The 25785-nt window shown below is 40.3% G+C and overlaps 1 protein-coding gene across 1 annotated transcript; it reads right to left on the minus strand.

Annotated features, from left to right (window-relative positions):
• LPL (lipoprotein lipase) lies at nt 1-24090 on the minus strand. Its single transcript, XM_061163943.1, has 10 exons — nt 23803-24090; nt 18161-18330; nt 13122-13301; nt 11314-11425; nt 10091-10324; nt 8261-8503; nt 6899-7019; nt 5820-6002; nt 4203-4307; nt 1-1962 (listed from the first exon to the last, which is right to left on the minus strand). Coding segments are annotated over exons 1-10 (1437 nt in total). The 5' UTR covers nt 23891-24090; the 3' UTR covers nt 1-1961.
• Between the last annotated feature and the right edge of the window lie 1695 nt (nt 24091-25785).

Consider the following 25785-nt stretch of genomic DNA (forward strand, 5'->3'; position numbering starts at 1 on the left):
TTGTAATAAAATGTTGTCAATTTTATTAAAAGTAGATTCCATTCCTTCACACAGGTAAGTTTTGTGTTTTTTTAAAGCCCATTTTATTGTATTGTTTCATCAGAGTAAGTTGGCTCAGTGACACTGTCACTGATAAAAACACGTACAAAATTAGCACCAAACATCTATAAATGCAGATAGCCACAATGAACTTCCAATATGTACAATCTCCCTTTACACAGACACACATATATTTACAGCTAATAAATAACACTGAAAGTCAAAGCATTGCTGATATATATATAGTGAAGTCTGTAGCAGTCAGAGTTCCCAGGACCATACACTGATCGAATTCAAACTTGCTTAAATTGATGCACCCTTGCTCAAAACCCAAATCCCGAGAATTAATGAATTATAACAATGAAGGGGGATGCCAACAACAGGTCGCACAGCATTTTATTTTAGAGAGAATTCATTCCAAACTGGCTGATGCTAATCACAACATTCCTTCTCCTTTGTACAGGCACAATCGTCTCTCTCAGATGAAGGAGTGTTCCGGCACCGCTGGAGCACTTTCTACTGCAGTGTGTTCTAACACACCTCTTAATCATGTACCTTCCAAGCCAAGCTGAGGAATAATTGTACATGTGGGGCTTCATATGTGAATATGTGTTCAGACACCCACACACATTCACAGTTTGGATTTCCAGCAATAGCCTCTGAAATATTTGACTTCTCTATCATTTTATAATAATATATAGAAAAGCATTCTGAAAATATGAGCTCTAGTTTATAAATAAATGTTCACTCACTCTTGACTAATTGTTAAAAACAACTTTCATGACAATTCATGTGGATATAGCAATTGATCCTTTTCATTGTCCACAATGGTTTTAAGCACTGCCAGTGAACATATGACTGTAACTTTTCTGTTTCTTTACTTAGTAAAAACAATCTTAGTCTAAACTTTGTAGGACTTTGCATGATGCAAAGTTTCATCTTGAACACATATTTTCTTATCAAAGTTAGGGAAGAAAGAGACATGCTCAAAGTCTGACAAAAGCATGGCTGAAATAAGCCTAAAATTGAAAGTAACTATCATACATTAAAGGGCTTCAATGAATATAATTTTGAAAATCTGATAATAAAATTACGGCATCATTTTTTTTCTCTGTAGTTAAAATTCTGTATCAGCTGATGATAACAGGCTCATTTGAAAACCCTATGTAGGGAAAAACTATTAAAATATAATCTTGAAACAAAGCAGGAAAAGGAAGGGGAAATACTAAACCATAGACTGTAAAGTTTATTAAGATTTAATTGATCTCAACTTTACGTAACTCCTTTAATTTGTAACTTAGTTATGATGCAACCAACCGTAGAGGGTGTTTAAAGGTCCAGGACTTTATTGACTCTATTCTTCATTTCTGTCTCCAAGTCACTAGTTCCTGGGTCACTCCTGGACAACATTCCAATGGCAAGAAGAGAGTAATTCCAAGAAAGCAGGGATTTTGATTGATAAGTAAATGGGTCCTACTCATGCTGCAAAAATCACTACTTTCTATATTTAGACTCAGAGAAAGCTTTAAGAATGTTATCAATCTAGAAAATGCAGAATTCCAATTAAAAATGAGATTCGAATCAATTTTAGGCTATGGCTAAAGTTACTACATGAAGAGATCTGATTATTTTACCCTTTTAAATAACTCTTTATTTTTTTCTCAAAGGACAGAATGCAGTGCTTTTCATATCTGTTATTTGTGACTGTTGGAAGATGTGCTATTTGGCCACTATATGCCTCAAATTGAATTAGTTTTAGTATTTGAGACTGTCTCCTAAAACAACTAAAAAAGCTAGAGCTGGGATAAATACTCAGGAAAATCCACTTTTCACCATCTAAAGCACTGGGCGTCTTTTGTAAAAGTTACTTCATTCTTCATAGAATTCATATGCTGTTCTTTCTTCTGTAGCTTTGCCAAGTTTCTGAGAGAAAACAGAGGAAGAATGGCAATTTATTATCTGCTTAGTGTTTTATAACCGTTTCTCCCCCCCTCCACCTTCAAGATGAAAAGTAGTCAACCAGAAGTTCAGAACAAAGGTTGTGAGAATAAGCGTAATCAGAGGAAGTGGCAGGCTCATAGGAGTCAAAGACAGTCTAATATTTACTTAGCCTTGTCTTGATAAGGAGTATCCTTTTCAGAAGACTGAATCGAATGATTTCAAGATTTAGAAAGATTTCTTACTTCTAAAACTTGTTAAATAAAATACCTATTTTTTTTTTCCCTTTTCTTGTGATATGAGTCTTTTAAAGAGTTTCACCAGAAGATGAGAGAGAAGCTTTTAGTTCGCTGACTTAGTCACAGAGGTGAGAAATGGCAGGTTATTAGTCTGAGTCATAATTACCTCCTAAATAAAGTTCAGGAGTTAAAAAAAAAAAACAAACTCCCTAAATATCTGTTGTTTCAGTAATCTTATCATCAGATGAAGAACATATCATTAAACTATCTTAGATAAAGTCATAACTTACACAAATGTGACAAGAAATACTTGATAAACAGCTAAGAGCTGGTTCCTAATTTTTCAAGTTTTGTATTGTTTTTAAATTCACATTATAGATTGAAGTTGTGGATGACCTCGGGATAATATATACATAATAATGGGTATGTTTCTACATAACTTAATCATATATAAAACTTCATATAGGAGTCCCTTTTGAAGAGTTAAAACAAGTATGAATCATCTCAGATTTGTGATGAAGAAAACCAAAGCAATGAAGCTCTTAGTAGAAGTATACACTTAGATAAAAATTCAGTTATTCTCCCTGGCTCAATTCCAGTAACTATTCTCCATTTCAAGTTTATCTTGAGTGCTTGTACATTAATGTTTTTAATCCAGATGGTTTTATCTGGTCCAAAGTATATATGTCATAATGCCATAATGTAAAAAACGAAAAGAAGATAAGTATTATACATGTATAAAGTCTGAAATCCATACTTATCCATTGATAAACTGTATTATAAAATAGAAATTAAAAGTAAAAGAGATGTGTTACATACGGCCTTTAATATGCCTTTTCTGATTACAGAATTTTTCTGTACTTTTGTCTGTAAATGTAACTGGGCAAGACAAACCAAAAGCAATCAGCTTTTCTATTTCCGGATGATGTTGTGACCAACTTGTCCCATTGTTTTTTGTGTCACTGGCTGCTATGATATGATCTAAGCTTTCCCCCTTTATCCCTACAACCCTTCAGCACTTGCGCCTGGCAGGGGAATGAGTGGAGGACTGGAAGTGGCATACTTTGGGAATTCCAGGAGGGGATGTGGTGGAGAGAGGGGCAGTCACATGTTCATTCTCTACTTAGTACTGACGCTCTGGAAAAATTCAGCTGACAGCTGCCATGTGGATTAACCTTAAAGGTCAGGTAGAAAAGAGCCAGGCAGTTGTTTTGAGGTGGAAAAGAGAACCGTCTTCTAAACTCTTAAGTCCACAAGCTTTCCACCTTTGGGGGTTTTGAGACGGATGCTTGGTGGCTGCCCCTTTGGCTCCCTGTCCTGGAATCTGCCGGCACTCAGAATCAAGGAGGACTCTGGTTTCGGCTGATGTTTCATTCCCCTGGGTACCTCCCAGGAGGAGCTGTGCCCACAGCCACGGTGACTGCATGCTCCGCACACAGGTCTGTGAAGGGGGCAGGACTGCAGTACAGGAAGACGCAGAAGGGAAGATTCTGTGGTTCAAGAAGTAAAATAAAACTTACCAAGTGCACCAGAGCTGGCAGAAAGAACTGGAAGAAGAAAACAGAGCAAGTACTGCTAAAAGCAAATGGACAGGTCTAATGTGCATGTGTGTGTGTGTGTATGCTCAGTCACTCAGTTGTGTCCAACTCTTTGTGACCCCATGGGCTGTAGCCCTCCAGGCTCCTCTGTCCATGGGATTTCCCAGGCAAGAATACTGGAGTGGGTTGCCATTTCCTTCTCTAGGGCATCTTCCCGACCCAGGGATCGAACCCGCATCTACTACATTGGAAAGCAGATTCTTTACTACTGAGCCATCGGGAAGCCTCCTAATGTGTATACAGAAGACTTTAAGAAAGACCACCTGAAGGTTCTCATCACAAGACTCAATCCAAGCCTCTACTTCAGGGGTGAAGGGCAATGCATGAAGCAGCATCCCTTGGAGAGCAAGTTCAAGATACCCAGAGAGCCTGAGCCCATGATGCTCACCAGCCAGACTTTCTATTCAGAGACTTGTCATGGCATTTCACAAATATCACAGGTGACTTTCCTTTCTGCATATAAGACATTTTCTCCCGGGAACAGAAGATCACCCTGTGGAAGAAAATGTATGTGAACACAGCATATTGGAACAATAAAAATGACTGTTGAAAAATAAATGCTTCTGTCAGGGTTGTCTGAAACTTACATGATTCTTCTGACTGTTTTGATATTTCTAGTAATGAACTGTTTATTCTCAGGCCATTCCAGTCAGCAACACATCTGAATCAGATGGTTATTTGGGGGCTTAATGCACTGTTCGGCAATAAAGCTAGTTCATGAACATAGACAGGCATACAGATAGCCTGGAGCAGGTTTAAAATCACCAGGCTTTTACCAAAAGATGATACAAGATCAACTTTACCACTTCTTAGTGTCTGCATTAAGGAATTCAGAAATCAGTCTTCAACTGGCCCTTCTAGAGAAATACATACTCTGTATAGCCTCTCCATTCACAACTTCTTTCCCTCCTCCACTTTGGTTATAAAAGAAAATGACAAAAGAGAAATATATTATTGATCCTAATTTAAAGAGTCATTTTTATTTACAATAATGGTATACTGTAGTTTGCAAAATCCCTGTACATTCAGTATGAAAGAAAGTGAAAGTGTAGTCACTTAGTCGTGGCCGACTCTGCATTCCCAGGGACTGCAGCCTGCCAGGCTCCTCTGTCCATGGAATTCGCCAGGCAAGAATACTGGAGTGGGTAAGCTGTTTCTTTCTCCAGGGGATTTCCCAACCGAGGGATTGAACCCAGGTCTCCCGCATTGTAGGCAGATTCTTTACCTTCTGAGCCACCAAGGAGGCCCCATTCAGTATAAAAGTTTTAAATCCTCTGAGGCTCTCTATACAATTCATTTTATAGATCTATGTGGATTTGGGTGGGGGAGAGAGGATGAGATTATCTTGGAATCTCATCCTTCTTGAAGAGGTTGGTTTTTATTTATTATTTATTTTAATATTTGGCTATATTTCTTGGCATGTGGGATCTTAGCTCCCCAACCAGGGACTGAACCCACAGCTGCTGCAGTGGAAACTTTCAATCTTAACAACTGGACTGCCAGGGAAGTCCCAAGAGGTTGGTTTTAATCTCTGAATGTCCAAGTGGCATCACTAAGGTTCTCTGCATAACCGTGTTGTGCTTGCAGGAATCAATGCTAAATGAGAAGTTGAGATTGTTGACTCCTAATCTCAGCTTTACTCAATGATTGTGGCAACTCAGTTTATGTTTTCTTCCATGAAATGCAGAAATATCATTACTTCTCTATATAATAATACTTTTAAGAAATAATAAGCATAATTATCTAGGTATATAGTTTTAAATGAATTACATAGAGAGCCTCAGAGGATTTAAAACTTTTATATTGAATGGGGCTTCCTTGGTGGCTCAGAAGGTAAAGAATCTGCCTACAATGCAGGAGACCTGGGTTCAGTCCCTGGGTATAGGTATATAGTTTTTAAGACAAAGCCTACTAAAGTTTCACCTGAATGTTGGAGGCTCCAGAAATACTATTTCTAGTAAAGACATTTGAGTGAATCGGAAGTGAATGGAGAAAAATTAATTACTTTTTTTGAGTCTCTCCTGCCTTTACTCTGATCTTCCCAATATCAAAGCCGGGGCTGCTCCACCAGCTGGACCAGCTGAAGTATGAATCGCTAATCCATTTGAGTTTCAACATTAGCAGTTCTCCAATATCCACCTCCGTGTAAAGTAGAAAGGAGTATGTCTTATTTGTGGAAACTTCAGGCCTGAATAAAAAAATCAACATATTTGGTTAGTTCTGAAAATCAGAATTTTTTCCCTTTTTCTTTCTCCTAAAAGGTAAATAGGTTTATTGTTTGGGGAATATTTTAAAAATGCAAAAAATGTCCAACAAAATACACAAGATGAATGTCAATGGCACTTAGCGTATTTTGAAAGATGGCTACACCCCTTTAAAGTATTCCAACTTTTATCTTAACAATATGAATTATGTAATATAATTCTTAAGAGAAAAAATTCCTAAGTCCATCATTTAGAGATATTGTTTTCATCTTCATCTATTTCCTTCCTATTTGTGTTGATATGTGAACATGTGTCTCCTTTGTCACATTCATAGTGTACAGCGGTCCTCTATTTTTTCTTTGTTCACGTCATGTTTTACCTCCCACTTTTTAACGTGCCTTACCTAGTTTTCCATACCTACACTTTTTAGAGGCTAGATTGATTTTATTGATTTGTTGAACCACAATTCACTTAACCATTGCCTCAGTTTTGGACACTTACTTTGCTTCTAATTTATGCTACTGTGGGTTCCACTGTAATGAACATCTTTTGCCTTTTAAAAAATTTTCTATTGAGTACACCTTTTTTTAGGAGTCCTATGCCAGTGGTCTGGGGTCTAATGCCTGATGATCTGAGGTGGAGCTGATGTAATAATAATAAAAATTAAGTGCACAATTCATGTAATGCTCTTGAATCATTGGAACCATCCCCTATCTCCCGGTCTGTGGAAAAACTGTCTTCCACAAAACAGGTGCCTGGTGACAAAAAGGTTGGGGACTGCTATCCTATGTCCTTTCTGTTCCTCAGACTGATGGTCAGGGCAGGTAACAGTGCCATAATAAACCCCCGTGCTGAAGGTAAAAATCCTGTGGCTACTCACAGAGTGAAAGGGATGTTCTCGCTCTCAGCCACAGTGCCATACAGAGAGATCTGGAAGGCCTGGTTGGTGTATGTATTACTCTCAGTTCCAGAAAAATGTATCTTTACTTGGTAATGGAAGACTGTAGAGAGAAAATCAGAACCAGCTCTGATCAGTCTTTATGGAAACACCACAGCACAAACAAGCATGCACTCTCAACAGCAGACTGCTTCTTACTAGTGATCAACAGGAAGTGTTCATACATGACTATAAATGTGACTCGGAAAGATTGCTTCATATCTGTACAGTGCTTACTACTAGAATATTCAGGCTTTGAATTCTACTCCCTTGCAGAAGAGTGTGGTTCTAGTGGATAGGAAAAATCCAGGTGTATCTGACTTGGTAAGCAGACCCAGAAAATAGTCATCTTTGATCGGGTACTGGGCTTCCTAAGCAACTCAGATGGTAAAGAATCTGCCTGCAATGCAAGAGACTCAGACTGTTAACAAAATGGGAGGATCTTAGAAGGTTTGGTATATTCTTCCTTCTCAGGACTAGTTGTATTTTCAAATACAGGTGGTTCCTGCCTTCACTTAAAGCAGACTTTGTTGTTTGTTATTTAGTAGTTCAGTCGTATCCAACTCTTTTTCGATCGCGTGGACCATAGCCCACCAGGCTCCTCTGTCCATGGGATTCTCCAGGCAAGTATACTGGAGTGGATTGCTATTTCCTTCCGTAGGAGATCTTCCCAACCCAGGGATTGAACCTGCGTCTCCTGTATTGTAGTCAGATTCTTTACCACTGAGCCACCTGGGAACCCCCAAAGCAGATTTTAGGAGCTGGCATCCTTTTTCCGCAAAGGATGAGAGTAAAGAGTTTAGGTTTTGCGTGCCAAAGAGCCTCTGTCTCAACCACTCAACTCTGCCATGAAGGCATGAAAGCAGCCTTAGTCAATACAGAAATGAATTAATGTGTTTACATTCTAACAAAAGTTTTTTTTTTAAATAAGCAGATGGTGGGCTGGAATTGGTTCACGGGCCATAGTTTGATGACTCTGTATGAATGGTTTCACATGAACGCAGCCTGGTAAAAATGTGGTGGCCCACGCTAATGGGCACAAGCGCAGAGGATGGTGGCAGGCAGGACCGCTGTGCAGGCTAGCGCACTTGAGCCCGGGGCCTCACTAGCAGGGGGAATTAGGAACTCCAGCAAAATGGATTAGCGCGACTTCCCCTCTACCAACAGAAACACAAATGAGGGAACTGAGCAACACTGTTTTATTGTCTCTCCTGCAGTGGACAAAATCAGTACATGTGATGCAACAAGCATGATAATAAAAAATAAGGTCAAATCCATTTTCCCATTTATAAGTCTCCAGCCTACCTTTGTAAGGCATCTGAGAACGAGTCTTCAGGTACATCTTGCTGCTTCTTTTGGCTCTGACCTTGTTGATCTCGTAGCCCATGTTGTTGCAACGGTTCTTTCTGCAGCTCAGGCAGAGACCTTTCTCAAAGGCTTCTTTGGAATTGCACCGGTAGGCCTTACTTGGATTTTCTTCATTCAACAGAGAGTCAATGAAGAGATGAACGGAACGCTCGTGGGAGCACTTCACTAGCTGGTCCACATCTGGGGAAAAAGAGACACAGGGAACATTTCAACTCTGTGACGGTTCACAATGAGTGTTTCATCTTGCATGTTTAATACAGCTGAGATGTGGTGTTAGAACAAAATGATCTCTTTTATTGTAGGTCCTGTTTAAGGAGGCACTCTTTTTTTTTTTTAAGGAGGCACTCTTGATAGCAGCTTTCTTCCCTACTCCAAGAGTGTTAAAGTTGACAATTTTATCAGGAACTTTAGACACTTCTGCTGTCTTACATTTGTATCTTTACGAAGCTATAATAAGGATATCCAAGATAGAAGTTGATTTCCCCCAGTTCATCACACCTTTTACTTATATTGAAACTATATAATACCTCTAGATGGTTCTGGAAGTATACCCCTAGAAACCACATCATAGGTATAATTGCCATATTAATAGCATTTTATCATAGATACTGTGAATAATTGAGGAGTGTGTCACTGTTCATGATTTTTACATTAAATTATAGCAATAATAGAATTATTAATAATTATTTCTATAATTTCTACAATTATAAAATGTATTATTTCTATAATTTCTATAAATGCATAATTATAGAATTATAGAAATAATCAGCAATGTCATAAAAGTACAACTTTTTATCATAAGCTTTTTTAACAATTAAAATTAGCAACATTATCCTGTAAATTCTGTAAAGTATGCCTAAAACACCAGAGTATATTGGTTATAGGTAGGTCCCATTGCCCACAAGTTATGCAAAGATCCCTTAAAACAAATGATAAAATTAACACACACTAACATGATTATTCGGAGAAGGCAATGGCACCCCACTCCAGTACTCTTGCCTGGAAAATCCCATGGACGGAGGCACCTGGTAGGCTGCAGTCCATGGGGTCGCTAAGAGTCGGGCACAACTGAGCGACTTCACTTTCACTTTTCACTTTCATGCATTGGAGAAGGAAATGGCAACCCACTCCAGTGTTCTTGCCTGGAGAATCCCAGGGACGGGGGAGCCTGATGGGCTGTCGTCTATGGGATCACACAGAGTCGGACACGACTGAAGCGACTTAGCAGCAGCAGCAGCAACATGATTATTCAACATTAAAAACTAATATTAAACTGTATTTTCTTCTTAAAAACTTGGAATATTTATTCTTGTGGAACGGTGATTTGTTTTTGATTTGTACATCTCTTTAAAAGACTGGCAAAAGAAATTTGGACTAATTAACATGTCCTTTACTTTTAGTAGAATTAAAAATAACTCTACTGGTTTTGCACTGTATTCAAAGTTTAATGTGTAGCAAGATAACACTTTATCAAAGGCAAGGCAGTTTTCTTGCCATCTCACTGTTTGCTTGTTTTTTTTTTTCTTTTATTACTGCAAGTGCAGTATTCAGTGCACCTTACTATATAATACAAGATGAAATGTCTATCTGACCCCAGAAAGTATTGAGGCTCCAAGGTGATCATGCTAAAATGTGACAGACTTCTTCAAAATCACATCTTGACTAAATATGTACTCAAACTATGTACTTGTGGAGAATGGTAGGGCACTTGGTCAGTAAGAGTTAAGACAACAACTTACATTTAGTTAACTTCTGAATTATATTTACCTCCAAGGCCTCTCTCTGCAATCACACGGAGAGCTTCCCCAATGTTACATCCTGGTTGGAAAGTGCCTCCGTTAGGGTAAATGTCAACATGCCCCACTGGTTTCTGGATTCCGATACTTCGGCCAGGTGACCCCCTGGTGAATGTGTGTAAAACGTCTACAAAATCCGCATCATCAGGAGAAAGGCGACTTGGAGCTTCTGCATACTCGAAGTTAGGTCCAGCTGGATCTAGGCCTTAGCGGGAAAACAAAAAGTCCTCAGAGATTTGTATTTATTTATGTATCTGGCTGCATGAGGCCTTAGCTGTGGCATGTGGGAGCTTTCATTTCATCACGTGGGGTCTTCCCTTTGGGCTGCATGAACTCTCCAGTTGAGGTGTGTGGGCTTAGTTGCTCCACCGCATGTGGGATCTTAGTTCCCCAGGATGAGATGGAACCTGTGTTCCCTTCATGCGAGATGGATTCTTAACCACTAGACCACCAGGGAGGTCACTCAGAGATTTTTTTAATTCCCACTAGTTTTAGTCTCCATCAGTATCACCTTAGCATTCCATTGCTCATCATTTGAATGTAACTGGCAGTCACAGATTGTTATCAGCTCCAATTCTGTAGTGACTGAGTTTTAAATTACTGAGATTCATAAAAGAAGGCTTATCTCTTCTTCAAATAAAATTTGAATTTCTCAAACTAATCATTAAATAACAAGTTTCACACAGGATGACTTGATTCCCTTTTGTAAATTATTTCTGTGCCTGGTTAGAAGGCCTGTAAACAGTGCTGGGCTTTCTTCCTCTCTACACAGGCCAAACCATCTACTGCCATTGGCCCGGATGACAGGTCTCCTTTTCCCAAATGGCCTCTGGTGTGGGTCCTTTTCTTTTTTTTCCAGGTTTGATGTGAGAGGTCAGAAATACGTGTGCAATACACTATCACAGCACAGAGCAGAGGGAGGAGGGAAACGGGTTTCTGAGCTGCCACTGGGCTTCCTGTGTTTAACTCGGCATCGTTTCTCTGCTTCTGCCAGTAGATGGTAAGCCCATGAGAGCAAGGGTCTGAATTTTATCTTGTTCCAGAAAAAGAGCCCTCCCATGTGATAATCAAATGGCCAGGCATACCCAGGAGGGTAACATACCTATGTTTATTTGACAAGCATCCTGATTCTCTTTCAGAGCAACAGACAATGCAGTTCTTTCGTTTTAAGAGAAAATGGCACTGCTTTCTTACCGGTAATCCTGTTGACCTTCTTATTGGTCAGACTTCCTGCAATACCAGCAGCATGGGCCCCAAGGCTGTATCCCAAGAGATGCACATTGTCCAGGGGATAGTTAAAATCATCCTTTGGAAGATGAACAGAAAAGAGTTTTTATAGTTCTTTGCAAAATATCAATGCTAAAAGAAATAAAAGTTGAATAGTATTTCAAATAAATAAATATCATTTTCAAAATAGAGGCAATACTGAAACTTAACTCTTTATTTTAATTTCTTGTTACAGGTAAGAGGAACGTAGACTATATTGTTGAGATTTTCTCTTTCCTTACTAATATTTAAATTAGAGAAGTTTTCCAAATGTCTGAAATAGAATTGTATGGAAATATGAATTTCCATACATCTGAAAATATATGTATATGTGTATATTTATATATTAGAGTAGGAAATGGCAACCCACTCCAGTATTCTTGCCCAGAAAATTGCATGGGCAGAAAAGCCTAGTGGGCTACAGTCCATGGGGTCACAAAGAGTTGGACATGACTAAGCGACTGAGCACCATATTTATATGTAGGTATTTGTATATACATAGACACACACATACAGATATATATTTAACTCATCATTTCCTACTCAAATACCCTGTGTTACTTTATTCTTTAAGGTTACTCAAGCAATGACTTAAAATCAGAAAGTATTACAGAGGATGGGACACATATGGGCCAGCCTTCTCATTCAACAGATGAGAAGTCTGAGTTCCAGGAATGTGATCTGATTTGCCCAAGTTCACTCTCCTGGTTAGCAAAAGAGTCAAGAAAAGAAATTTTATCTTTTAATGATAGATTCAATAAACAGAGCTTATTTTTTAAGTACCTGGCTTAAATAATGGCCTGTGAGAGTACTATCTTCATTTCAACCCCAAGATACTTTCCAAAGGTAATTTTCAGAGGATGACCTCAGAGAGTCAAAGTGAATAAAGCTCCTGACCCTCAGTTACTTCATATCCTACACACTTTTCAGCCATTATTTTTTCCTAGCTCATCTCCATCACTCCTCCAACTCTCAACAAAAATCCAAATGTTTAATCCACGCTAAGGACTGGACTGAACTGAACTGAACCGAAGGAAGAAGTAATACTAAAATTTTCATCAAAAGATTGGTATTCTAACAGGTCAAAGCCTGGATAAAATTTCCATGTGCCAGCCAACTGGTAGGGAAGGATTTGGCTGAACATGACATCTTTCCTCTGCCATGAAATAACAAGTTTTTGTCTGTTCTGCCCACTAAGAACTAAGAACTAAGGTTCTTGGTCTCAGCAAATCTATTCACTATGAAAATGTCAAAGGACAGTGCAGGGCAGGACTATGCTTTATGGATTTTATAGCTTTATCATTTTTTATCATAATGCTACTATTAGCTGAAAAAAATAATGTCCATGCTTATTCTGAAGATATGAGTTGACCCAAAAAATATCTATATCTAAATGTAAAGGAATAAAGGGCTTTCCTGGTGGCCCAGATGGTAAAGAATCTGCCTACAATGTGGGATACCCAGGTTCGATGCTTGAGTCGGGAAGATCCCCTGGAGGAAGGCATGGCAACCCACTCCAGTATTCTTGTCTGGAGAATCCCATGGGCAGAGGAGCCTGGCAGGCTGCAGTCCACAGGTTTGCAAAGAGTCAGACACGACCGAGCAACTGACACTTTCTCTTTTTTCCCACAAAGGAACAAAATCAGTTGTTAGTTCAGCTCTAGTCAACTGGTCTGTTTTGGACATACAAGGCTCCTTCCCCCCGTCTTACCCAAGGCTCCTTCCCCCAGTCTTACCGCCATCCAGTTCATAAACTTGGCCACATCCTGTCCCACCAGCTTGGTGTACCCCGCAGACACTGGATAATGATGCTGGGCCCGTGACAGCCAGTCCACCACGATGACGTTGGAGTCCGGTTCCCTCTTGTACAAGGCAGCCACAAGCTTTGGCACCCAACTCTCATACATGCCTGTCACCTGAGGAGAATGATACAAGCATCCTTAAAATGCCCACTTACAACTTGTTATATTAATAGATACCTATGTCAACCCCATACATTAAATGGGGGAAAAATCCATAGGAAGCCCATTGGCTCATCAGTAAAACTTCAATAATTTATAGTATTGAAACGAAAGATCAATCTGAATAAGTTAAAATTTACAGTATAGTGACAGACTATTTTAAAAGAAATTTAGTTTAAATACTTTCAATTGCGTTAACAAATATTTCGCAACAGAAATATTTTGGGCAATATGAGTATCCTTTATTCTTTTTTTTTTCTCATTTTCTTTTTTCAATTTTTAATTAGAGGATAACTACTTTACAATATTATGATGGCTTCTATCATACATCAACATGAATCAGTCATAGGTATATAGGTCCCCCTGCTTTGAACCCTCCCACCTCGCTCCCCATCACACCGCTCTAGGTTATCACAGAGCACTGGCTTTGGGTTCCTTGTGTCATACATCAAACTCTCACTGGCTATCTGTTTTACATATGGCATTGTATACGTTTAAATGCTTTTCTCTCAAATCATCCCACCCTCTCATTCCCCTACTGTGTCCAAAGTCTGTTCTTTCTGTCTGCGTTGCCTTTGCTGCCCTGCAAGTAGGAGACTGTCATCTTTGCTGTCTTTCTAGATTCCACAGCTTTACTCTTATAAAGGGTTATTTACATACAAAATTTGATGTGATAATGAAAAAAAATAGTTTTAAACATACTATTCTAACAAAAGATAATTTTATTTAGCAATCTCTTAATACATTAGAAAATTATTAGTTTCAGCTCAGACTTTTTCAACATCCTTTCAAATTCTTGATTATCAGAGTGCAAATTAATGAGGTTTAATTATCAAATTTCCAAAATTATGAGACTGGTTTTGTTTTGGAGATAAGCAAACTGCCATCTGTAATTCTTTGCTTCTTGTTGATAAAGGCCCCCAAATTCAAAGTGAAAAGATTTATGCCATCAAAGAGGAGACACTGAACATCTTGGCAAATATGCTTATTTTAAAATAATGGAACACATTAAAAAAAAATACAGATGACAAAATTTCATGCCATCCTGCCAGGAGCCTATACACAGCAAAAATCTGTTTTAAATCTACCCACCCCTAATACAACCTGAGAGCTGATCATACTGTAGCCCTAGTAAATGTCATGACTCAACAGACAAAGAAGATTCTAAAATAAATGTCTTAGGCTGCTTTTAAGGGGAAATCTGGAAAACCTGTATTCTTCTTAGAGTAACGCCAATAGAAAAAATAAGACTCTTGAATTCCCAAACCAAGGGACTTCATTTGAAACTTTGATCTTATATGGTGAGTCCTTTCAGATCTGCTTCCTTTATTATTATTTTTTTTGTATTCGTTTTCTTTTTTTTAAATTAATTTACTTTTTATTTATTTATTTATTTTAATTTACTTTTTAATTGGAGGATAATTGCTTCTTAATATTGTGTTGTTTTCTGCAATATATCAACATGAGTCAGCCATATACTTCCATTCTGTTTAATCTATTTTGTAGGATAAAACATTAAAACATGAACTCTCAATTCACGCCTGACACTAACAAACTGGACAAATTTTCACCACATTGCTGTGCTCTGTGGAGGGAAAAAGCAAGCCTGAGACTCAGGAGATGTTGGTTCCAATCCCAGTTCTTCCCCTAATTACGTCTATGAACACAGGCACTGTTTTAATCTTACCAGGGCACCTATGAAACAAAGAAATCAGATGATCTGGAAGTTACTCTCCACTCCTAAATGTCTTCTTGTGACCACTTTGGTTCCCAATCTACTTGCAGTGATAAAACGCCAGCTCTATAAGCTATATGGAAACAGTGACAGGCTTTATTTTCTTGGGCTCCAGAATCACTGTAGATGGTGACTGCAGCCATGAAATTAAAGGACGCTTGCTCCTTGGAAGAAAAGCTATGACCAACCTAGACAGCATATTAAAAAGCAGAGACATCACTTTGCTGACAAAGGTCTGTCTAGACAGAGCTATGGTTTTTCCAGTAGTCATGTATGGATGTGAGAGTTGGACTATAAAAAAGCTGAGCACCGAAGAATTGATGCTTTTGAACTGTGGTGTTGGAGAAGACTCTTGAGAGTCCATTGGACTGCAAGGAGATCAAACCAATCAATCCTAAAGGAAATCAGTCCTCAATATTCATTGGAAGGACTGATGCTGAAGCTGAAGCTCCAATACTTTGGCCACCTGATGTGAAGAGAAAAGACCACGCAGTAGAAAAGACCCTGATGCTGTGAAAGATTGAAGGCAGGAGCAAAATGGGACGACAGAGGATGAGATGATTGGATGGTATCACCGACTCGATGGACATGAGTTTGAGCCAGCTCTGGTAGATGCTGAAGGACAGGTAAGCCTAGCATGCTACAGTCCGTGGGGTCACAAAGAGTCAGACACAACGGAGTGACTGAACTGTAACAGCAACCCAACATAGGACTGGAAAACAAAGACCCACCTTCTTTAGCTCCAAAAAGGTAATATTTCCAGCTTTTTTCCTTCTCAGTTTCCTTAAAGCAGTACTAATTTTTAATGGCTTTGATTCGCAGGCACAGCTGCACTAGAAGTCTTCCTTGCCACCTGCACCAGGTGGTCCCACTGAAGAAGCCAGGTTGTTCACTGAAATGCCTAGATGCACAGATCACCTAGTTCTGTGCAATGAAACTCAGTCCCACAGAATATAAGGAAGCCAGGTTGTTCACTGAAATGCCTAGATGCACAGATCACCTACTTCTGTGCAATGAAACTCAGTCCCACAGAATATAAGGAAGCCAGGTTGTTCACTGAAATGCCTAGAAGCACAGATCACCTAGTTCTGTGCAATGAAACTCAGTCCCACAAAATATAAGGAAGCCAGGTTGTTCACTGAAATGCCTAGATGCACAGATCACCTAGTTCTGCGCAATGAAACTCAGTCCCACAGAATATAAGTGGTCTTATTAAGCAGTGAGGCTAATGATAGAAATTACCACTATCTACTGATACTGGGTGAATCATGTCATCTTAGTGTGAGGAGGAAATATTTTTCAAAAATTCCTAAATTACAAAATTCTCTCAAAGACAAGCTGAGATACCTGAGATATTTATTTCTGTCATATGAATGTTAAGCTTAACTAAGCTTAATACTTTTGAAAAGTATTAAAAGCTAAGTTCTAAATATAGCCAAAATGTGTTTAAAATAACCAAAAATTATATTTTCCAATATAAACCTCTTAAAATGTAAAAAGATCTATGTCAGAAATTTGAAAATGTAACTTTATCATAAGATATATAATATGCTACCTGAACTCTAGCAAATAGATGTGTTTTGTTAAAATAAATATTCCTGTGAATTCCGTTAGTTGTTGCCTTCATCTTTATAAAAGTAATAACAATTGTCCTACACTGTCAATAACAAAGGCACTTAAGTTATGTAGGAAAAAAAATCAGGAGTAGAAATAGCAACCATTAGCAGATTCACTTCATTAAAGTTAAGTATCTATTACCACATTCACAAACTCTGGACATAATGGAAAGATAATATTTCTTTATGCATCAATTTTATCTAAGTTCTTTTTAATAAGCTATAAAAATCTGCTCATTAAGGATTGAAAATATTGAAAACAAACTAGTTAAGTAAGAACAATACCATGTGAAGGGACTAGCTGGAATATTTAAAGAGAGCTACTTTTTTCATATTCTTGAAAAGTAAATATAAGCAGTTTTCACCTTTCCTAATCATCTTGCCTGACAGTTCCCTGGCTAGCCCTCTTTCATCTCTAGAAAAGTTCCTTAAGTTTACAGTTGGAGAATGTTGAGAGGGGAGGGAGGTCTAGTCTAAATTCATTTTTTTAACAGAGCAGTAAACTGAGGCCCAGTAGTAAGAAGCGGCTGGGTCCAGTCACAGAGCTAGAGAATGGCAAAGCAGAACAGAAACAGTCTCTTCCCTCCACCCCAGCCCACTCCTCACTCTCACAGGTCATCTTCCTTAGGAAAGGACTTGGGCGAGGCGCCGGATGAATCAGGACCACGCCAGGTTTCCACCGCTTCCTCTGACCTACACTCTGCTCTGTCCTTGAGCAAAGGCTAGGGGAATGGCCAGTTTGAGGTCACAGCTAGGTACCATGGTAAATTGAAGGCTAGCACTGTCGAGAGGAAGTGCCCATGAACTTGTGGCTTTTCTCATACACTTTTTAAAAATTTATTTTTAATTGAAAGATAATTGCTTTACGGTATTATGTTGATTTCTGCGAAATGTTAACATGAATCAGCCATAGGTGTATCTATGCTCCGTCCCTCCTGGACCTCCATCCCACCTCCCTCCCTGCCCACTGCTCTAGGTTGTTGTAGAGCCTCCTGTGAGTTCCTGCGTCACGCAGCAAGCTCCCATTGGCGATCTATCTTACATACGGTTATGTCTGTTTCTCTCTATCTTACATATGGTTATGTCTGTTTCTCTCTATCTTACATACGGTTATGTCTGTGTCCATGTTACTCTCTCCACACACCCCACCCTCTCCTTCTTCTCTCAGCCATGTGCATACATCTGTTCTCTACGTCTGTATCTCCATTGTTGCCCTGCAAATAATTTTATCCGTACCAGCTTTCCAGATTCCATATATATGCGTTTTTATCTTTCTGACTTACTTCACTCTGTATAGCAAGCAACTTGTGGCTTTAGAATCCTCAATCCCCACCTGAGCCAGAACTGCTTTTATTCCAGTTTAAAGCAAAGCCATCACTGGGTTCCCATCACTGGGCTCTCAACAAGGCTGTTAAAACGCTTAGTTCATGCCATTCTACTCCTTCCTAAAGAGCCTTCCTTACCGTCCAGCCATGGATCACCACAAAGGTTTTGCTGCTGTGGTTGAAGTGACAGTTAGCCACAGACTCCGTCACTCCAGGAATGAGGTGGCAAGTGTCCTCAGCGGTGTCTTCAGGAGTCCTGAGAGCAAATTTACTTTCAATGTCTCTAAAATCTTTTCCTCCTGTAATCCCTGAAAAGGAAAAATTGGATAGGAGGTTAATTAGGGGGTGGTTTGTTTTATTTGCTGGACTAGTGTGTTTTAGATTCACAAGCAAATACCACTAACGCTATTTTTGTTTCTAAAGTTAAAAAAAAAAAAAAAGAAAGAAAGTGGATTGCAAGAGAATGGTTGATTCTCCAGTGGTACTCAGAGTTGACAGTGCTCCAGTGCTCAGTTGTATCTGACACTTTGCAGAGGATAAGATAGTCGAATGGCATCACCAACTCAATGGACATGAGTCTGAGCAAACTCCAAGAGATAGTGCAGGAAAGGGAAGCCTGGCATGCTGTGGTTGTTGGGGTCACAGAGAGTCGGACATAGTGACTGAACAACAAAAACGAACAACAACAAAGCTTGTTTGAGGGAAGACTGTTTCCTTTCCACTAGCATTATTTTTAAAAATTTTAACAAGAAGAAAAGTTGGAAGCATGGGGAAATTTTGAATGGAATAATTCTTACCCACATGGAAAGATATATCAGTTCAAAATTGTTTTAAAAGATCCTCTAGTGATTTGTTCAGAAATATCTGTGTTATGTATGAATCATGATTAATTCTTTCCCCCAATATTTCTTTCCTCACTTATGTCTTTACAGACTTCCACACAAAGCCGACGCTTAAAAATACTACAGCAGGGGTGGTTTTGGAAAGAATCCATTCTTCATTATTAAGCCCCGACTGAATCAGGAGAGAAAGAAAACTCTGGCCTATTTTTGAATCTCTGGACAATACTTCTAAATGTTGATGAATCGTCACAGGGTATTTGTAGGAAGTACATACAATATCACAGTAACCATTTTAAGTAAATTTTAAGTAAATTGTATTGCAATTTACTTTTGATTTTGCCCAAGAAGTTCTTTTACTGTTAGAAACTGCCTTAGAAAATTTCAAACTAGATTAGTTTCACCCACATCACTCTGTATCAAATAACTTATATTTCCCCTCTTAGCAGTCTTATTTTAACATGTTTGATCAGCAAGCTTTTTAAAGCAGAAATAACCTGAACAATCTGGCAGACAGATCTCACCCACCACCTGGTTGCCAAACTGATTATTTAAGATTATTGCTCTGCATAACTCCAGAGGATAACAGTCACTTTTAGTCTATTTTTTTCTAGAATTATGCAACATGGTGGCCCTAGAGCTGCTGGTGGTTTTGAAATGACTAAGAATATTCTTTGAAATTATTAAGTCAAGATTTGTATATTTCTATGAAAAAGAAGTCTATTCAATCTTTAACTCCTGTACCAGATTACCAAATGGATCACTCAGAGCTCCAATTTCCCACAGCCATCATTTTCTATGGGGTGCATAGCTTGTAAAGAAAAATAGAAGAAAATTCATACATTTGCAAGAAAATTTGTATTTGCAAACTTTTGTTTTGCTTTTCATGGATTTTTTTTTTAAGTTACAGAAAGCATAATGAAGCCTTTGACAAGAAAACAGTACCCCTCTATATGTTATGTGATGTTTTCAGTTCTTTGTCTATTCTATATATGAAATTATAGATACAACCGGTGTTTAATCAGTCTTTCCCTCTTCTTGGTGTTCTGACACACACCAAAGGTATTTCCACATACCTGGTTGTTTGTAATCCCTTAAGGATGTCTTGGCAATCTAAAGATGAGTGTGCTTTCCCAATTACTACCAGCCCTCATGCAACTGACTTAGGCCAGGAAGAGTTAGGGAGAAGAATGAACCCTGACTATGGGTCAACAGTATGTTTAGTCATCATAATATATACACTGGGATTGCTCCTGGCTGGCAGATGAACTGATTTGACTCAATTGCTACTAAGGAAATTATTGTTTTTTATAAATGGAAATGATGCTAAAAGGACATTTCACTAGATCCCCTTAGAAGTAAAGCCACCTTAGAATAGTGTGTTACAGGGGCAGTTGCCTAAGGTTTAATCCTTTATAAGGGCCTCTGTTCTGAACTTGACTCATCATATTAGTAACATCACACCATTAGATGTGTCCTCATCAAACACTAAGGAGAGATTTGGGGGCATCAGGTAAGTTAACAAGCCAATGCATTTCTTGACTATATAATCTTTATCTCTTAATTCCTAAATAAATAACAAAAAATCTAAATGTGTCAACAAAGGTGAGGAGTTATCTTAATATAGATAATAAATCACAGAGATGAAATTAGGTCAAGTCAAAACCCTTTAAAGGTAAACTTATAGAAGGTACTTTATAGGAGGAGCATTGAGCATCCCAGCAAAGTGACTCTAAAGGCAGTTCACAGTTATCAGATAAATAAGATTAACATTTATATGAAGATATGACGTATATGAGCTCAATTATAATGCCATTCTCTTAAAGTTTTTACTTCCTTCCTTTCTCTGTTTTTCCTCTCTGACACACACAAACATACACTCCTAAAGAACTTCATCAGTAATTCGTCTCTTCTCTGAGGCTGATGGTCATAGTTATTGACTCAGCTTCTGTAGAATGCTGACTCCCCCCCAAGAAAAGGTTTGGGGAAAAAAAATCAGTGTTGTTATCTGACTGAATTGATTGGAGTTTTCAGACATTCCAATGTAGACAAGGCGCTTGCTTACCTAACAAGCAGATTTACTCTCCAATTTTATAGAAAAAAAATGTTTGCAAAAATAGCAGCTGTAAACTCTACAGCCTAATTTCTCCTCCTGAAATAAAGCAAGAAAGGAGCGTTGAGCTAAAAATACACCGCCAGAAAGAAAGTGAAACTCTCCTACTGAGAAATCTTCCCGTGCCGGACTCTCACCTTTCCAACAGTAATCAATCACGCTCTTGCTGAGCTCTGCTTCATCTGAAGGTGCTGTGAGCTTTTTTGCTGTCGTCACTCATCATGTTTAACTCAGATATTAGCCTAGAAACTCATTATGGCCAGTCAAACAGACTTGTAGCTACCGAGCTCTTCAAATTTCCTAATGAGGCCATGCAGAGATTGTTGTGGCTCCGAGAAAAAGAGAGCCTGAGGGCAGTGCCCATATCCTCATGTTTTTCTTAGAAATAGAAAATGGAGAAGTATAGTCAGAGCCCAGAGGTGGTGGTACTTACCATTCCCTCCTCACACTTATCCCTTTCTACTCTGAACGTCCTACATTCCTACCTAAATTAGTTGGGAGGAGAAAGAGGGCAGAGAGTTGCTGTGATAGGAGAGACATGATATAAAGAGGGGATGGGGGTTAGAGTGAGAGTGGGAAGGAAGGATGAGGGGTATTAATTTCAAGTCCATTTCCAAATGATCCCTCCCTTACAAAGCATTTATAGCTAGGAAAAACATAGATTGATTAAAATCCAATTTAATTCCTTAATCACTTGTGTGTCCATTTGCATCAAAAAGTAAGGAATTAAAGGGTCTAAGAGGATTTTGAGTCTGGTCTGAATTCCTCATTTTAGGGCTGAGGAAACAAAACCCAGAGAAGCGACACTGACTAGCCCAGTAATTTAGGGTCCTGAATCTCTCAGGGAGTCTGACAAAAACTTTAAAACTGTGAATGACACTTATTTGTGTGTGTTCTTGGTCTAAGTAACATTATCTTGTGATGTACTTTCTGAAATAAGAATTTGGAGTTTCTTCCAACCGTTTTCTCAGATAGCATAAAACACTATCTAGGGGCACACGCTACTTCTTAAGATGTTTGCCTGTGTGTGTGGTCGGTCACTCTAGTCCTGTAGGACTCTATGGGACCCCCATGGACCCTAGCCTGCTGGGCTCCACCATCCATGGGATTTTCCTGGCAAGAATCCCAGGCTGGGTTGCCATGCCCACCTCCAGGGAATTTTCCCCACCCAGGGATCAAACCCATGTCTCCTGAGTCTCCTTTCTCCTGATGCTGGGATAGACTGAAGGCAGTAGAAGAAGGGGACAACAGAGGAAGAGATGGTTGGATGGCATCACCAACTCCATGGACATGAGTATAAGCAAACTCCAGGAGATGGTGAAGGACAGGGAGGTGGGTGTGCTGCAGTCCATGGGGTTGCAAAGAGTCAGACATGACTTAGCGACTGAACAACAACAAACTGAACCTCTAGTGTTCTCAAACTGATCCGAAAGAAAACATACTTTTCTTATCAGCTTTCCTTTTTTAACCTATCAAACATGCTATTTTCTATACAGCAGAAACTAACACAAAATGGTAAGGCAATTTTACCCCAACTTAAATAAATTAAAAAATGTTATTTCACACTCTGTGCTGAAATAAACGTTTAGCAGCAAAGTCAGAGACAAACTTCCCTATAAAATGAGCCACTCACTGCAGGACGTGCCTCCCGAAAGCACATCCAGGAGGCACCGCTCTAACTGCAATTCCACCGAAGAGGGAAGAAAACGTTGCCTCTTTTTATGACTTGCTTCAGCTGCCTCTTTAGCGCTGCTGCGTGTTAGCTGAACCAAGGCTCAAGTTACACAGGCTGCCTCTATTGTGGGCAGGTCTCGGGCTGGCCGCTCTTCTTCCCCGCAGTAAACTCACATCTGGCCTGGACGCCTTAACCCTGGTGAGCGGTGACCGGGGTTCCGCCAGTGGCCTCCCCGCGGCGCCCAAGAAGCCCCAAGAGCTCGGACCGCACCACGGGGCAGGGTGCCCGAGCCGGGCTCAGCTCCGAGAACAGTCCGAGGACAGTAAGGGTAGCCAAGCGCAAACCTGGCAATCTCCAAGTCAGTGGTCAGATTGCTGGTCGCTCTGCCACGTTCTTCACGGCGAGGGGTGGGGGTGAGGGGCGCGGTGGTCAACCCTTCACCGGGTTTGCTGGCGGATAAGTAAAGCCGAGGGTACAGAGTGGAAGCTGGACAGCTTCCCCGGCGCCCCAGTGCGTGCAGGACCCCGCGTGCCCAGGACTTCGCGCCCCGCGTCCTCTCCTCCACGTCCCTCCACGTGGAGAGCAAGAGGGTCCAGAGTTGGGTTAATGCCTCCTCCCCCCAGCCCCCCGCCCGGCTCCCACACGGGCCGGCTTCTCCGGGAGAAGGGGCCACTTTCTATTCGCGCTCCCACTGGCTGGGGCTTAGCTGCAACCAAGGCCAAGTCAGGGTCACCTTGGCCCCCTTCCTTTCATTCCTGGGCCCCTGCAAGAGGAGAGGTTAAAGCAGGCCACCGCCGGCCGAGCCCTTCCTCCCGCCCCTGGCCCCGCCCCTCACACTCTGCCGGACCTTCCCGGCTCCTTTCATCGCAGCGCCCAGGCTCCAGGGAACTCAGCCCCAGCCGGAGTAGAGAGGACTGCGCGGGAAAGACAGAACGGGGTTCTGGGAGCCGCCCCAGAGAGTTCAGAAAAAAAATCTCCTCCGCGCTCCTTCTAGATCCCACCCCCGCGACCCTTCCTGAGGCAAGCGCTCGGGCGAGGAGAGTCGCCGGTGCGCTTGGCAACCCCTTCCTACTTTCCTTCTCATCCTCACAAAGTGTGCAAATGGCCACTGAGCCTACTCTGCAAGTGGGGAGTCTGCGCGCACAAAACTTACGGTTGGCGGCGACCAGCCCTCCGCGGGAGGCGGTCAGACTCCGCAACCACACGCTCAGAGCCAGCAGAAGTAGGGCCTTGCGCTCCATCTCGGGGGGTGTCCCTCTGTAGGAGATGCAGGGCCCCGGGCGGGAGCGCGGACAGACCCGTAGACCCGCTGAGCCCGAGGCGGCAGCAGGCTGGAGCAGCGGTCTGGCGCGGAGCAAGTCACCCTTTAAAGGGGAGGGTGGGAAGCTAGAAGCGGCAGGTTTCCTCGGAGGAGGAGGAGGTGGGGGAGGAGAAAATAAGTCTGACACTGTTTCCACTCCACGGCTGCTTATGTGATTGGAAATATGCAAATAAACCTCCTCACCTATTGGCTATAAAATCATAAGTTGGGGGGGAGGGTACTAAATTCACTTCCAAATATTTGAGCAAACTATAATGAGATTCAACTCTGCCAGGGAGAAGAAGGGGAAAGGGCAAAAGGAAAAATTTTACTTTCTCTAGGAGGGTAATTTGCTTTTTGTAAGGGGTCTGGCTTTCATGGGTTCCCTATACAAACACCAAACAAAGGTTTTTATGGCTTTATGTGAAATACTCTGTAATCATCAGTTTTCTAAGGAATGGAAGTTAAGTTGTTAAACTATATTTGGGCAATACTCAGCTTCTTTTGATGGCTCCGGTTTGTAACTTGCAGTGTCTGTCTGTTTGTTTGTTTTGTTTTTTGTTCCCCCCCACCCCCAATTCTCCTGGATAATGTCAATCTAAGGACCCATGGACACACATTTTTCTGCAGCTTGAACCTGCACAATCTGGTATTTTAACTTTGTAAAATGGATTGGCTTATGTGGTTGAGAAAAGCCCTCTTGCTCTAGTTTCTAATTTTTGCCTCTTGCAAATTATACTCAATCCTCAAACTCATTAAGAAATGCAAAGTAACATTTTATCCTCAGAGGCAGAATGTTGAGGCCAGACAGCCTGAAAGTGCATTGTTATGCTAAATGAAAGAAGCCAGTCACAAAAGACGCATATCCTATTATTTCATTTGCATAGAATATCCACTAATAGGCAAACCTTAGGGACAGAGAGTAGATTAATGATTGCCTAGTTCTGGGGACTAAGGGAGGCAGGAGAATGGAGATGATTTTGGAGGGGATGGTGATGAAAATGTTCAAAAATTACATTATGGTGGTGGTTGTACAACTGAGTAAATTCACTAAAAACATGGGACTTATACATTTTAAATGGGCGAGCTTTATGGTACATAAATTATATTTTAAACAAAGCTATTAAAAAGATGTGTTCAGATATGCAAGTAAAATAACACGAATAATGAAATCCCTTTGGATATTGTATTTTTTTTTTGATAAAGTGCTCAGAATACTTTCAAATGTCTTTTTAAGTGTAAAGAATTTGAATTAGCCAGGAGGGACAATTAACTCTATACACTCCACTTTACATCTGAGCAATAGGCTCATAACCCAAACCCTCCAAGTCATTGTCTGTATTGGATTATTTCTCTGAATACTTCTAATGCTTCCTTCTACTCATCCCTCCTTCTTTCATCCCCCTCTCTCACAGACATACAAACACACACACAAACACAATCTACATTTATATGCTAGACAGATGAAGCCCATACAGTTTAAATTAGGCTCAGAGTTTAAGCTTTTCTCAAAAACAAAATACTTGATAGTGCTCAAATAGTCAGAGTTTGTTATTCTACAGAATAGAGTTCTATCTTTAAGTGTTAAATGTGTGCTGTGCTCAGTCGTGTCCGGCTCTCTGAGACCCCATGGACTATAGTCCACCAGGCTCCTCCATCCATGGGATTTTTCAGGCATGATTACTGGAGTAGGTTGCCATTCTGTTCTCCAGGGGATCTTCCCCATCCAGGGGTTGAACCCAAGTCTCCTGGGTCTCCGGCATTGGCAGGGGGATTCTTTACCATTGAGCCACCTGGGAAGCCTCAAGGTATTAAATGCCACAGCACAATTTGTCT

The sequence above is a fragment of the Dama dama genome, chromosome 16 (assembly GCF_033118175.1).
Source record: "Dama dama isolate Ldn47 chromosome 16, ASM3311817v1, whole genome shotgun sequence".
NCBI classification, from domain to species: domain Eukaryota; kingdom Metazoa; phylum Chordata; class Mammalia; order Artiodactyla; family Cervidae; genus Dama; species Dama dama.

Excerpts from the sequence above, each read along its gene's own strand:
- LPL (XM_061163943.1), bottom strand. The coding sequence starts at position 23,890 with ATGGAGCGCAAGGCCCTACTTCTGCTGGCTCTGAGCGTGTGGTTGCGG. Across the intron at positions 11,426-13,121 it reads AGTTTATGAACTGGATGGCG|GATGATTTTAACTATCCCCT; the intron begins GTAAGACTGGGG and ends CATCTTCCAAAG. Across the intron at positions 8,504-10,090 it reads TGCAGAGAGAGGCCTTGGAG|ATGTGGACCAGCTAGTGAAG; the intron begins GTAAATATAATT and ends CTTTTTCCCCAG.